The following is a 15,601-nucleotide window of genomic DNA, read 5'->3' as shown; positions in this document are numbered from 1 at the left end:
TAAGCTTGCTTTTTGCCTAATTTTAAATTTTACATTTGCATATCCTCTTCCAATAGATTAAATATGCCCTCCGAGTATTAATATTAGGTCAAATAATTTCCATAAATGATATGGAGTTCAGAAATAATCTTTTGCGTTAAAAGCATAAAGTTTTGTATTTTCTTAATTATAATTCTGTGAAAGTACTAATTTATATGCTTCTTTTTGCATTTATGTGTTTAAACTCTATTGTTGTTTTAAAGGACCTTTTTATTCTGATTTAATATCAGCGTTTGGTTAACGTTATCAAATTAGTCGTGGACAAACGTGATCACATCAAGCGCGCCTACTGTAAATTAAAGCGAATAATACATAAATTAAATTCTTTATGCGGAAACTGCTTCAGTATGCATCGAGAATTGCTTACGCGAATGTTTTGTGACTAGAGCATCTTGAAATCTTTTACTTTTTAATGATAAGATAAAGAACTTTAACAGTTATGGAATTAAAGAGGTATATGAGTCATTGATACCTTTCATTAAATTTTCGCTTTCCTGAAAAATACTCTCATCGCCTTGGAAAGTTTAGCTGTTGTAAACTATTATTTTGTCCGATGTGTTGGGTGACCCTTTATCTCGAAATATTCCGTTCCAGCGTTCTTATCTACCTCACTTACATAGGCCTCTTCTTATCTATTTCTTTAAGTTGAAATGGCCTCTTCTTATCCATTTTGGAGCTAGCAAAAGAATGTCTTTAATGTTATTGTTTAAAACTGAGCACTGTTAAACTCTTCCTAAATGTGCAATGCAATATGGCAATAGAACTTCAATTATCCAAACTGAATGGAACTAAAAGAGGTCGGATAACAAATAATCGATTATTTTTCATAGTTTTAAAGAAAAGTATCTCAAGTAAGCTATTGATTCTCGAACCAATGTTTTTACTAAATGATATCTTTAATAACCTCAAATATATTTTCAAGAATAATTTTGTTTCGATATTGAGTTACAAGTTTTACTAAAATAAAAAAAAATTCCGGAAAAGTTTTACGTTTTTTAAAGTGTGCGCTTTAAATAAACACTTTTCTTTTCAACAGTATTTCGAAGTCATTTGTATCTTCTAGCCGTCTGCTCCCGGTTCCAAGCTCTTCTTGTGTCTCAGTCCAGGTAATTATAATTTGAACAGCATAATTTTCTTTCCTTAGCGGTATAAATTTTGAATACTTTTCATGTCATCATCTCTTTCGTTTTCTTCCTCGTCAGTTTACATTTAAATTTCATTCTGAAGCTACAGCTATTATAACTCCCTTGCTTAACTGGAAACCTAGGTGAGATGCATATAGTGTAGCCCATAGTTAAAATTTTCTTTTTAGGATCAATATTATTATTATTACAAGTTGAAATGGTAAATCAATGGCTTAGCGAGCAATTACAAGTATATGAATTACATTTTTGCAATAGTAAAAGTAATAATACAAGACCAAGTGTAACAATGAAGGGGTAGTAATGCAATATTTTGAGCTGAGATTGCAAGTGAAAGAAAACTATACAAGCTGATATTATACAGTTAGTTATTACATCATTTGTGCTTTCAGTAAAGGAATTCATGAATCTCTACATTTTGGGTACAGTGTGCGAAAATTTCCTGCGCACATAACTTCGTGAATAGTCAACCAGGCAGACAAGAATCTAACTATGCTCTCCCCTGCCACTACCTTGTGAAACCATATCACCTATCTAACTATACCACTACCCTTTCAATAACCAAATCAAATACTGTATACTACTGATGAATGAGTGACTCAGGGAATTCAGCCAAATTTCACTTTATCGGTTCCACGTATGCTTCCACTGGTTCCGGAAACTGTAAAGTACTCAGATTTGATTTATATGTAACAATTTTTAAACTTAGTTGCAACCATTATTTTAATCAAAATTCAATTTTCATGTAGAGATATTCTATGTAAGATTCAAATGAGCGACATATAAAATGTGGTACAATTCAGATTCAAATATGCTTCATCTTAAACTGCATGGCAAGTTTTTTTATCAGTTGCTATTAGCGTGATATAATTATACTAACTAATACAAAGACCTGCTGGGATGTTACTGCTAAAACTATATTCTGCAAGAGAGTTTAAGCTTAATAGGAACTCTTTAATAGGAACTACTTATTAATCTAATTTCTAAACCAGTGCAAAGGCGTTATTAAATGATACGATGAGAGCTTAAAATTATCTTCACACTGTTTAAAATGCTACGTCAATATTATCAGAATCACATATTGTGCTTTACTAATTGGAAAAGGAAGGCACGTAATGTACATTTACATAATGAAATGCATATTTACTATCCTTTGTTCTATTTGCCGATTATTTTATGATATCACGTAATTGTCTTAAATGATTTTAATTGTACTGAAGTTACCTAGTGTTACTTTTTTATTATTTCCCTTTGTCCTAAATCGTAAACAAAATACATGTTTTAGAGAACATTAGGATAAGTTTTTAATAAAACTGCACAAGCTGATTTGGTCGGAGATAGCATCTCCGTTGATTTAATACAATCAATATTAATGATAAATCAGTGTCTTTGCATTTTGGAATGCAAAGTTAAGTCCCCTCATCTCACGTTCATTTTCGTATTTCTTTTAGCAATGATATACGAAAGTAAGTAGTTTAGCCATATAGTCCTCAGATTAGGAACCATTTCTGATACTTTTTAATTGCGCAGTTGTTTTTCGGCAATTATGTTATCCTTCCTCCATTGTTATGTAAAGAAGAAAGTGTACATAATTTTAAAAATTTACAACAGTGGTTTTCGAAAATAAAAAGGATTTTAAAGGGTACTTTTTACGCACTCCTTCATTTATTTAGATTATAAAGCTATTAACGAAAGAATTTCATTTCATATTCTTTTATTTGCTATTGTAATCACCTGTATCCCTGCCTTCCCAGTGATTAGACCATTACCATTACGATAATCTTATTTGTGTGTCCGTTATCAGTCCGTCTTTAAGTAGATCATCTTGAAAATAGAGCCAGAGGCACTTGAAATGGAAAGGATGAAGTTAAAAGCTGTCTAAGAGGCGAAAATCAGTAGTGAAATTGTAATTAAATGGCAGAAATCATTGCAGAATTACGAAAACATAGTGTAAAAGAGATTTAGAAGAATCTTAAATAGCGATAATAAATATTGCATTTTTATAAAAAAATGTACAGAACAATAAAGAATCTTGTATAAATAGGTGTACATAATCTTGATTAAATATTTAAGTAAAAAAATCAGAGAAAGGGAAAAAAACAAAACTAGGAATAAAACGGATTCGAACATCTCATCTTACCGATGTGGAGATGCTTCAACTGTTGCGTTACAGAAGGGCACGGAGAACTTGAAAATTAGGTTATCTATTTAGATTCCGAGATGATTTGCGAAGCACAGTGCAAGATCTTTTGTACCACTGCAAAACTGTATAGTCGTATTGGGAAATAGACTAAAAGTACTTGTCAGAAAGATAAATGAATCATATAAGTATCGTACTTTGAGGTAAGGCGGAGTAAATCTGCTTTCTTTTAACTTAAAAATTATTTTAAAAAATGATAAAATGTTTTAATTCATTTTTAAATACGAAATTTTGCATATAAGACAGAGGTTTCCAGAACAATAAAGATAAAAATGTAACCTCATATACGAGCCAATATGGTCAGTTCCAGATATTAAAATGCAGTTTTCTTTCATTGTACTTACTTTATCACGTCAGATAGATTTAGCGCACAAAGACAGAGTTGGAACAAGCGTGTAAATCGACCTCTGGATTCTCTAAAAATAACTAATTTCGATGTTAAAAGATGAGAGAGAAAAAAAGTGCAATTTTTGTTTTCACCATAACTGCTTCAGGGGGCCGAGATCAACTTCTGGCATGATGAGAAGAACTTTGAGAAATCATCGCTAATCATTACTCTTAGCATTGGCATTTTTTTCTTTCTTATTTGATACCATTCTTCCAAAATTCCGATTTGTTGTTTTAACTGTTTTTGTGGAATGAGTAAGGTCATTTTCCCGCTTCTTTATTTCTTTCTGTTAGAATGTCTATTGATGCAGATAAACAATAATAACGCAATTTCTTTTTACAATCATGTCCTTGTTTGCAGTCATTTTTACAGTTTATGTTGACAGTCCTGTATCCCTGATTCAGAATCATCGGTTTCAGTAATCACAGCTTACCGCAATCGAAGTTAAAAAGATTTAGGCGGTTTGTACTCTCTCATATGCTTTGTTAAGTTAATCTTTCCTATGCTATATCAGCCGTCGTGGGCTCCGCTATATTCAAATAGCCATAATAGTTATACTGCACTGTGTAGAGCTTCTATTATCACATGTTGTTTGCCTTTATAGCACAGCTATTTCCCTTAAGGTATGAATGTCCATTTGAGGGCGATTTTGTAATAGGAAACTCATTCGTATTCATGTTACAAATAGGCTAACCACAAAATATTCTCCTGCAGTCAGCCCGTTCGCCAGGATTCGAAGCTAGGTGTAATTCTAGTATTCAATTACGTATTAACTGTATTACTGTATTTCCGTACTCAAACTCCAAAAATTTAAATCTATAAACATCGTATAGAAATTTGAGCAATATAATAGACCAGTGATCTCAAACTGGCGCAGTTTTACTCTGCCCTCGAATATATTTCCCGTAAATTAGTTAACATTATTATGCTATTATTTATTATGGCAGGAATTTGAAGAAAGGTTTAAGATATTAATGATTTTGAATCCAGTTTTACATTTTTTTTTTCACGACCATTAAAAACGAAGGAGACTTACGAGCCACAAAATCTACAGATGGATCTTAATTTATTTACATTGGGATAAAAATCTTATTCAAAGATTTGAAGACACAGATTTTATTAACCTTATTTTGTACTTATCAACAGATAAATAACCACAGTAACGAATTTTTGCTATACGTCTAATCTCTTTTTGGGGATCACGTTCATATCTGAAACAGTGTTGCCAGATCGTGCGATTTTTCGCAAATTTGCGACTTTCGACAAACTTGTGCTACTAAAATTTTAGTATTTGCGATTTTGCGAAATTTTTGCGACAGTCATCATTTCCTTATGCTACTTTTTGCGACTTCAAAGACTTTTTTTAATATATCGTAAAATGCTTACATGTTAAAATAATGTATCAATTAAAAATAATTTACATTAGAAAAAACAGTTTATTTAGGCTTAAAAAGAAGTTGGCATCTGGCAATCCAATTTACATGTGGGCTTTCCTTTGAGGCTGCACAGCCCATAGAGCAGGTCTATGGCACAGCCTGACCCCGGTATAATGAGAAAGGGGAAAGGGGGGAAAGAATGGGAAAGAAAGGAAAAAAACTGCTTTGGGACCTCTCATCATCTTCCCTCCCCTCCCGTATGTTTTGTCTTTAAGTCAATTCAGTTTAAGTTTTAAGTCAGTTTTCTGACTGGTCAGAAAGTGTGGTGATAAGGAATCAAGCAAAAGAACTTGCAGCTTGGGTACTCAAACAGAGAAAGAAATGTAACATATATTGGGTACCCAAACAGAGAAAGAAATGAAACATATTGTGTACCCAAACAGAGGAAGAAAGGAAATCTTCAAAATCAAAGCAGCGGCATTTTTCTAAATAACAACCCAAGTAAGTTTAACAATGAAAGAACAAGCCTTCTTAAGTAATCAGAACCTGAAATAAGCCCACCAGGCAGAACGGAAAACTCACTAAAAACCATTCCTCAATTAAAATGTTCACAATTAAGCAAAAAAAAAAAATAAATAAATAAATAAATAAATAAAAAAGCGGATATGCACAAATTAATTTAAAAATAGAACCTAAATTAAATGAGAATTAATTTTAAAAAATGGATATTTGAACAATTGAAATGAGCAATACAGTTTTAAAATTTCCGTTAAAGCTAAGCTACGTAATTAAAACGACTAAGAATCGAATGCAGTCTACGACTTTTTGAGTCTGCTTTTGCTACTTTAGCTGAAACTTTTCTGGCAACACTGATCTGAAAAGTATTTTTCGCACTTGAAAAATTAGTAGGTCAAGAAAAAAAAATGAAACCAGTTTGATCGATGAACATGTATACCTCTTGATAAATACAGTTACTAATAATTATTAGTACAGTTACTACTAATAATTTTTAACAAGGTTACACTTTATCGAAATCGAAACCCCATGAGATGCTTTAGCTGAAAATTTACAATTATTTATACACCATTATTTATGAATTATTTATATATGTATTTTTCTGTGTGTATCAAAGAAAAGTTTCATAAATGAAAAAAATACAGCAGGTTGTCACTATTTATTCTCAAGTTTTGCCCCACATGGAAAGATTTCGTAATTTGTTTTGCTTTTAAGTTAGTTATTTAGTGGTTAATTCAACACATTAAAATTTCTTACAATAAATGTCAGTCGGAAAATTTACTACTTAACTATCGATACATTTGAATTACAGTTTGAAGCCAAAAGAAATTTTTTGCAGATTCCAACGCATCGATTTCAGACAGAAAATTAAACAAATTAGAATTTTTTCCTTTGCGGTATTATTATTATTGTTTATGTATGTTTTAATAAATAAATTTGTGGATAAAATAAAATTTAAAACTTAGTTTAAAAACTTTTTTTTGTTTAAAAAAATTTCACATTGTAAAAAAAAAAAAAAAAAAATTCAACCCGTCAGCTTCTTTTAGATTTCAGATCGTATATTCGGTTCGCATGCAGTTTCAGTTTGAGACTACTGCAGTAAATAACACAAAAGTCTAAGTACGGGGTTTTTGCTTCAATAAAATACACGATGCTTTCTGAGTACTAGTATAAATTGTGCACATTTTTTCTTAGGCAGAGCAGATGATATCCAGTGTGCGCATCCTTATATCCATAGCTTGGTTGTATAAAAAAAGAAATTTAAAAGCTTGTCATAAATATTTATTTTAAAACTGTTTAAGGCGTCAAACTGAAGTTGAATACAAAATTATTTCAGTTTTTCTCCCCACGAAATTATTCATGCACATAAGTCACAGTGCTATTAATTTTCATTTGAATTTCTTATTTTCATGACATATTGATTTAAAAAAGGAAACTTAATCTCCTTATTGGGAGGAAAAAATAAATTAACAGCTCTTTTTAGTTACGAAAGCATACTTTTTTATGCTTGTAAAGGAAAATCTTTTAAATTCGGGTGCAAAATATGTTCAGAAATAAAGACTAATATCGTAAAAATGTGGAAAAAACTGAGCAGGTTTATCTAAGATATCTTCAGGCTAAGCACTTGAATAAACAATATTGTATTTAAAAAAATGGGTTCAATAAAATTCGTAATTTGATGAAATTTTCGAACAGCATACATTTTTAATAAAACTCTGTTGGCTTTAAGGGCATTCATATTTATGTCCCTCCTCCATCAGGACAGAATTCACTAGGGTTATCAGCACCCGGGACAACTGAAGGTCTCGCGTCCCTTCTGTTTATGAAAAATGGAAAACATTTCATTATAAAAATTCGCAATATCAGTCTGGCGCCCAATGGATGCTGCGCCCGCACACAGATGTTCCCTGTTGCCCCTCCTTTAGCAGCATACTAGTTTCAGGAGCAAAATGTTTGTTAGAGTTGCTTTCTTGCCGAATTTTATCTCTATATAGATGTGTTTCTCTTCCAATTAAAAACAAAGCTCTATTGCCTATCTAACTTAAATAAATTAACAGGACAAAAAAAGATTTTACCAATTCTTTGTTATATATATTAGTTGGGGCATAAAATCTCCACAAAATTTTACGAATTTGCTCTGAATACCGATTTTGGAAAATGGTTCTCAGCAAAATTGGATGTTTACCGGCTGGGAGAATAGCGGAAATTCCGAAAAAGGCTGTCTCAGGATCAGTTTAAGAAATTCCGTGGGACCCTGATCACTTTAAACTCTACCATTAGTCCATCCATGATAGGGAAAATGATAAGGTCTTATCACAAAAAGCGAAAAAAAGGAGAAATATCTTATCACAAAAAGGGAAAATTTATCAAAAAGTGGACATTATTCCGTAATAAACAAAGAATGAATCAGGTAACCAACTGAAAATTTGTCCAAAGATGTCCTGTATAATGTGCTAATGCGAGGGCTATCTCCTGCAGCGCCTACTAGTCTGCGGGAGATCTGTGAAATTAGAATGAGAAACAAGTAAGCAGTAATTATACGCTTGAAAAATCTGGTTGCCTGAATAGTTGTTTAAATAAATATTTAATCATTCTGTTTATTATACAGACATTACAAATCACACAGATTTATAAAAATCACATAAATCATGCTAACAGAAATTTTATGATTGTTTTCGAAGCGGTTTGCACTCAAGGCTTGTTTTTACTCTAACAATAACAATATAGAAGTTATAAAATACGAAACTGCTATAACACCTAATACCCAGCAAGAAGCTTTCAATTTGTTCAAGTTCAACGCGCGTGTAATGGCAAGAAACTGCGCCCATGTTTTTACAGACTCATAATTATGTCTATACAGTCTATAGTATGTAATTATATCTATAAGTCTTTAATCACTGGAAGCTTGTTTTCGATATCCGGGAGGAAGTTTAGTTACCAATTTAACGCACTGCAAGAATATGAAATAAATTCTCAAAATTTACTGTGAATATTTAGTTATTAATTCTCAATATTTGACTTGTTGTAGCAAGATAAAGCACAATGAAAAAATATGAGAACTATTGCCTTCCTTTGCGCATGCTCTCATAGTATCGATGCGATCTAGTGAGCTGTTGGAAAGTCTAGGTTTGGAACCCCAAACCACAGCTGATAGTTTCCGCCTCTGAAAATCTTAATAGTCTCTTCAAGGTAAAATGTCTTTGAAAGAATTAAACGATAAATTGTGAAAATATTTACGTAATATATATATATATATATGTGTGTGTGTGTGTGTGTATGTATGCGTATGATAAATATTATATATATGAACACAAGAAAGTAATATTTCGACGTTTTGCAATTATCAATAACGAAAAACTTGAATGTCTTCTTTTATTGTATGAAAAACTTTCCGTACTGAAAATAAAAAGTGTGCCTTAAAGTATGAATGGACCATATATTTAAATTTCAGCGTCCATGCACGTAATCGCACGAAATGCCGGTGCTAAATGTATTTTTTCCCACGATGATTCCATAATTGTATCTCAGGTAAAAGAATAAAATTTTTACCAAACCATAAAATGTGGGAACTTTCCAACTCTTTGGCTAGACTGAATATTATGACCTCTTTAGTTTCATGCATCTTATCGTATTTTAAGAATGCTGTTAATGCCATATTGTGACAAAATGTTGTTTACCTTTTTAGTATGTAAAAAAAACCATCAAACATGTTACATGAGATATAAATACAACTGCTTGTCATTCGAAATGTTAAAGATAAGTTAGGACCTAAAATAATTTTGATAATTATTTTAGGCATCAAAATGTCATGTATCTATACATGCTTTTTAAATGTATGCTTTACTTTAATCACAAGCGAATAACCTGCTCACATTCTTCTCGAGCTGGATGTTAAAAACTTATAAATTCATTAAAAGTTAATTATAGCTAAAAAAACTAGTCTCCTTCTCACTATATATATATAGTGATAATTAGAAGATAAATTTTAGCACGCATGCCAAAAAGTTTCCAAAAACTGTGGCTCCGTGAAAACTTCAACATAAGCATATTTAGTTGCTATGAAATGTGTGAAAGAAGAGAAAAATACAATATTTGAATATTTACAAGTAAAATTAATAAAAAGTAAGCTATATGCTAAACTAATTAAGTAATTTTTAACACAGTTAAAAAAACAAATCAATTGAAGATTTCACGGAGCCACAGTTTTTGGTAACTTTTTCGCGTGCGTACTAAAATTTATCTTCTAATTTCCTTAATTTTGCAGCACAATGCGCAAAAAAAAATTGACCAAAATTTGTCTTTTTTCGTTTGTTCTTACAACTTAACTTTTAATTACATATAGTGATTATATATATAATTTGAAGTTAAGTAGTAAGAACAAACGAAAAAAGACCTATGTGGTCAAACATTTTGCGCATTGTGCTGCAAAATTAAGGAAATTAGAAGATAAATTTTAGTACGCACACTAAAAAGTTACCAAAAACTGTGGCTCCGTGAAAACTTCAACAAATGCATATTTAGTTGCTATGAAATGTGTGAAAAAGGAGAAATATGCAACATTTGAATATTTACAAGTAAAATTAATAAAAATAGTAAGCTATATGCTAAATGAATTAAGTAGATTTAAAACACTGTAAAAAACTAATCAATTGATCGATGTAAAAATTAAAATTAAAATTAAGAAGCGGTAAATGGTAAATTAGCCCAATTCGAAGTTCATTTTGGCTTGTCAAGGGAAATTTTTTTAAATGAATTCGAACTACGCGAACCCCATTACGCGTTTCGCCGAATATGTGTGTGTGTTTTGTGTGTGTAATGATTTTGATGCGTAGTCGTGCTGACAGAATGGCAAGAAGAGACAGAGATAACGAAACTAGATTTCGACAAATCACCAGTCTTTATTCTCACACATATCCAAATAATCTGCAGACACTTATTCAATCATAATTAAATATGATAAATTTCTATGTACATTGGTTTTTAAAAATAAGACATGGGCATTTTAGACGGGGAAGCAAAACAGCGTGGATGTTGGCGTGGCGGAAGCTAAGAAAAGGAATTGAAGAAGAATGACGTAGTTTATTGTGCCAGGAAGTATTTATACTAGGTCTGATGTAATTGTAGGGACAAGCTATGATTGGTTAATCTTAGGTTGTTACATAACATAGAAGGATATCGAATTTGGGAGAACAGATGAATTTAGGGGGAGAGAACCAAATCTGGAATCGTTAATTTTGAGGTCTGCAATTAATTTTAAAGCAGCTATCGTATTTTCTTATAACTTAAATTTTCCCCTCCGCTTAAGAAAGGCCGGAAGAGCAGTGTGGTAGAAAAGCATTAGTGAATTAGCGAAGCAGGAGAAAGTTTATTGTATGAAGTAAGACATGAGAAAGCATTAGGTACACAGCCGGCAGGTTTTTCTATGCCTCTTCATGATTCATGACCTCTCTCATAAATAGATTGCGAAATACTTAACATATAATTTACAAGTAATGTAATTTCTAAAGAAACTAAACAATCATACTATTAAAATGTCCAATATCCTTTGAATGTTCAATGAAAATTTGTTGTAAAGTCTCTTGATTAAAACGTTCCATCAGGTAAATGTTCGAATGTTTTCACAAAGTAAATGTCTTTCAAAATTTTGTTGATGAAAATATTTCTATTATAATATAGATTGAGTTGTCAACTTTCATGTAGAAATATAGTACTCAATTTGTGATTAATTGAATAAGTTCTTCCTATTGAGGATACACATACTTAACACAACAGAAAAGTCAATATAAAAGTGTAATAATATAAGGCAATACTAAATAAGATTATAATACTCTGACGATTAATTTGGCTTGTCCTTCTCCAACAAAATCAGCGTATCATCTTTCTGATAGTTGGGGAAAGCTCAAGTACAATATATCAAAAAACTCTCCGTTTCTTAGAAAAGTTAATTGGTTTTTGGCATTGTACAATTGTCAAAGTTTATCTGTTTCTCTTCTAAAATTTTTTCATATTAATTAGTAAAATACAACATTATACAAAATTAAAACTAAAATTTAAGACAAATAACTTTTTAATCAAGTCTTTTTTAATTTTGCAAAAATGTAATTAAATGTTACCCTACAATAAGAAGAAAGAAAAGAAAAATGTTGTTTTAAAATTAATGTGTGTGTGTGTCTTAGCAGTTTTGTGCCAAACTGTGGTCAGAGGAACATGACTGATAAAGAAAATAGAAAACCACAAGTCAGTCTCATGGCCATAGTTGAATTTGATAACAAATAAAAGAAGAAAAAATTAGAAGGTTTTTTAGGAGTGTTCCCGGGGGTACAGCGGGTCTATGCTATCATTTCCTGTATCCTCCCTAAAAGAGAGGATGCAAGGAGTAATAAGGAGTTACAGCCAGATTTTCAAAAATGTGGTGTTTGAGTTTTTCCTCTCTTCATCTTCTGGGCCATGGGGAACTTATACAACAAGTTTTGAACGGAAAAACTCCTGCAAGAAGGAAAGGCAGGATAGTAAAGGAGCCAGACTACGAGAGGTCAAAATCGGGAACAATAATTTGCCTTAATTTAGGGTTTAAAGTCTAAAACAGGTTTTTTTAAATGTCATAATCGGAAAATTCTTTTTAATGTAGAATTTTGGAAAATCAAAAATAAATTAATTTTGGATAGAGACGAGAATTCTACTATTTCTGATAGTTAATTTAAACTCACTATCTGGATTGAAAGGTCCGAGTCTGGTTGAATGAACAATTTTTGATTTCTTTTTTGTTAGAGGATTAGGTTTATATATTTCAAAAGTAACTTCAGAATATTGTTTTAAAATTTTGTAAGGGCCTGAAAAAGGAGAAGAATGTTTACGTGTAAAAGGATATTGAAATTCTTCATACATTACTAAATCATCTATTTTAAAATAACTGAGTTTATAATGGGTATCATATCTTTCTTCATCTATATTATGATAATCATCAGAACATTTTTGGGCAGTTTTTCTAGCTTCTTCAATTGGTGGATATACTTCTTGATTTTCAAGTAAGGAATCATAAGGTAATTCCCCATATATTAAATATGAGGAAACTTTTTTACAGAATGCGGAGTTTTATTATATTCCTCAGTAACTTGAAGAAATAATTGTGTTCATGCTATATTATCTTGATAAGAATTTAGTTTACATTTTAGCCTAGTTATAATTGTTTGATTAACTCGCTCAACTTTACTATTAGTTTGAGGTCTATTGGCAGTAGTTAATAATTGTTTTACATTATGATGCATTAAAAAAGTGCTTAAATTTTGAAGACGTAAAAGCCCACATAAAATTTTCTTTGGTACTAGAATTTGGAAAATTTGTCTTAAACAATTTATATAAGTATCGGTAATTACACTTTTAGAAGCAAAAGTCCATATTTACCTAGTAGCGCGATCGGGTATCATGTAAATGTACATTTTAGTAGAATTATAATTTAATCCACCAACAGCATCAATAGACAATATTTCAAAAGGTTCATCTAACGGACGGTAAAGATTGCATTACAACAAATTTCTTTTGCTTACTCTTTTTGTTAATTTGACATATTTCGCAATGCTCGCAATAATTTCTAACATCTTGAACAATTAATGGCCAATAAGATTGAGGAGATAATAAATTTAGCATTGAGGACACACCAGTATGAACAAATTGTACACGAGCCTTCCTGAGAAAAATCTTCGAATGTGTTCAAAAGATAACATCATCGCACATGTAACTTTCAGGTTTACGCATAAAGAAAAGGGTTTTAATGACCATATACCTAAAAATTGAAAATTTTAGTTTGAAATTGTAGGTGCGCATTATACACCGGAATATACGGTATATATACATATACATATACACCGGAATATACGGTATATATACATATACATATACACCGAAATATACCAGATATATATATATAATATTTATATATATATATACGAGATACTTACAGTGCGGGGAAAAAAAAGTGGGATAGTTCTATATCTCCCGTTCTACTGGGCCGATTGATAAAATTTAAATTGCGTTTTTCATGTCTCGAATGCGCGACTTAGGATATGTATTAGATTTATATGGTTCCCTGACAAAAGCCCACAAAAAAAAAGCCCACTGTGATAATTGCCCAAGCGACAAATACCCACAGCGATGAAAGCGCACATTGATAAAAGCCCACAAAAAAAAGCCCACTGTGATAATTGCCCAAGCGACAAATACCCACAGCGATGAAAGCGCACATTGATAAAAGCCCACGCAGATAAAAGCCCACATTGATAAAAGCTCACTCTGATAAAAGCGCACGTTGATAAAAGCGCACATTGATAAAAGCCCACATAATGAAAAGGGACTTATGGTTTTTTGTTACTATAAAATGTATTTGTAATTTTAATTATAGTATATGGAGTATTCTGAATTTTAATTATCTCAAAACTACGTCTGTTTGTATATTTTAGCACTACTTTATTTGTTTATTTTATTAGGTTGAAAGCAAACTTTCTGCTCTCTGATTAAGTGATTAGCTATAAAGTTTCGATGAGAAATCTGAAAATGCATTTTATGATTTATTTACTTACTTAACTTTGGTACGTGTATGTGAAAATGAAAAGTATCATTATAAAGCTCCTCACATGCTATTTTTAAGGTAATATGGCTGAGATTAAATATAATTATGCTTCATTATTAAAACTATTAACCTTTTAATGCAAAAACACTTGAATTTTATTTTCTTCCTTTTTAGTTTTTCCTTTAGTTCCTTTAATTTTTTTAAGTTCCTTTTTAGTTTAGTAATATTAAAACAGTTTTATGTAATTAAGCACAGTGAGAACTTGGCTAAGAGATATTTTATTCTTTACTTTAGACTGAGCTTGTCAAATTTTAAACATATTTCTGATTGAAAGCTTTCTTGAATGTAACAATTATAATTTGGAGATTTTCTAGAAATATTTTCTTTTAGATTCCTGAATAAATTAAAACTGTGAGCTGACACCTATCTTTTGTGTATATATTGTATCATAGTTATTATTCTATATTTTTATGTTTTATTAATCTAGAATCTTTTCTCTCATTATTTAATCCAGAATTTTATTTCAGTTATTTATTATATTGATTATGAATGTATTTTTATTTTGTTTGTATTATTACTGCACTTTAATTCATTTCTGTATCATGCATATGTATGCTCTACCACCCTACTTATCAGTACTTATTCTTCATGAATTTATCATTTCCCCGCACTCAGGCTTGTCTCCCATGGTCTTATTGTCTGGTTTCCCACCCTTGTGACGCATGGTCACCTCCTCTTCCCCCTAGACTTCAGTTCCTCCTTTACCACCAATTTGCTACCTCCAACTGCCAGGTGCCATAATGCCAGGTGCCCCACCTCACATGTGTCGCACAGTTTCTTAGGCAACATTTCATGAATGAACGTCTTATAGGCCGACATGTCTCCACTTCTTGGCCACCTCGGTCACCAGACCTCAACCCCTGTGACTTTTGGCTATGGGGTTATCTCAAAAGCACTGTTTATGGTGATAATCTAAACAGTTTCTCAAAAATGAAAAATGTGATACACTGACATGTCCGTAACATTCCTCCTGATATGCTAAAAACTGCTGTTGAGAATGCAGTAACAGGATTTAACTTGCTTTCGCAAAATGTTGGACGCTACATTGAACATGTTTTGTAACATGTTTTAGAAACGATTAAACACATTTTAAATCGATGTCTTCATGTCTTATTTCATTTAACAATATTGCATACAGCGCCATTTCCCCCCTGGTGGTGAGTTTTTTTAACTCTCTCTCTTTTTTTTTTTTTTTTTTTTTTTTTCAGAGGAAAATAAATTCCCATAACCTCCTTTACACGATTACCAAGTTTGATAACATTTGGTCCGGTAGTTTTCCTTTTATAAATAGTAATTTATTATTTTCAAAGTGGAACT

At 31.4% G+C, this 15,601-nt stretch overlaps 2 protein-coding genes across 3 annotated transcripts in view; both read left to right on the top strand.

The window, feature by feature from the left end:
- Window positions 1–15,601, top strand: part of Larp4B (La-related protein 4B) — a 327,432-nt gene that overhangs the window by 156,701 nt on the left and 155,130 nt on the right. The gene's annotated exons all lie outside the window — the stretch shown is intronic.
- LOC118183357 (uncharacterized) lies at window positions 728–15,376 on the top strand. The gene is made up of 3 exons (XM_035352867.2): window positions 728–890; window positions 1,076–1,145; window positions 14,900–15,376. Exons 1-3 carry the CDS (start codon window positions 791–793, stop codon window positions 15,078–15,080), a joined length of 351 nt encoding a protein of 116 aa, XP_035208758.1. The 5' UTR covers window positions 728–790; the 3' UTR covers window positions 15,081–15,376.

Source organism: Stegodyphus dumicola, chromosome 4 (genome assembly GCF_044657685.1).
Source record: "Stegodyphus dumicola isolate Sdum_Otavi_A_Nest chromosome 4, ASM4465768v1".
NCBI lineage: Eukaryota > Metazoa > Arthropoda > Arachnida > Araneae > Eresidae > Stegodyphus > Stegodyphus dumicola.
This window is presented reverse-complemented; position numbering and strand designations above follow the sequence as displayed.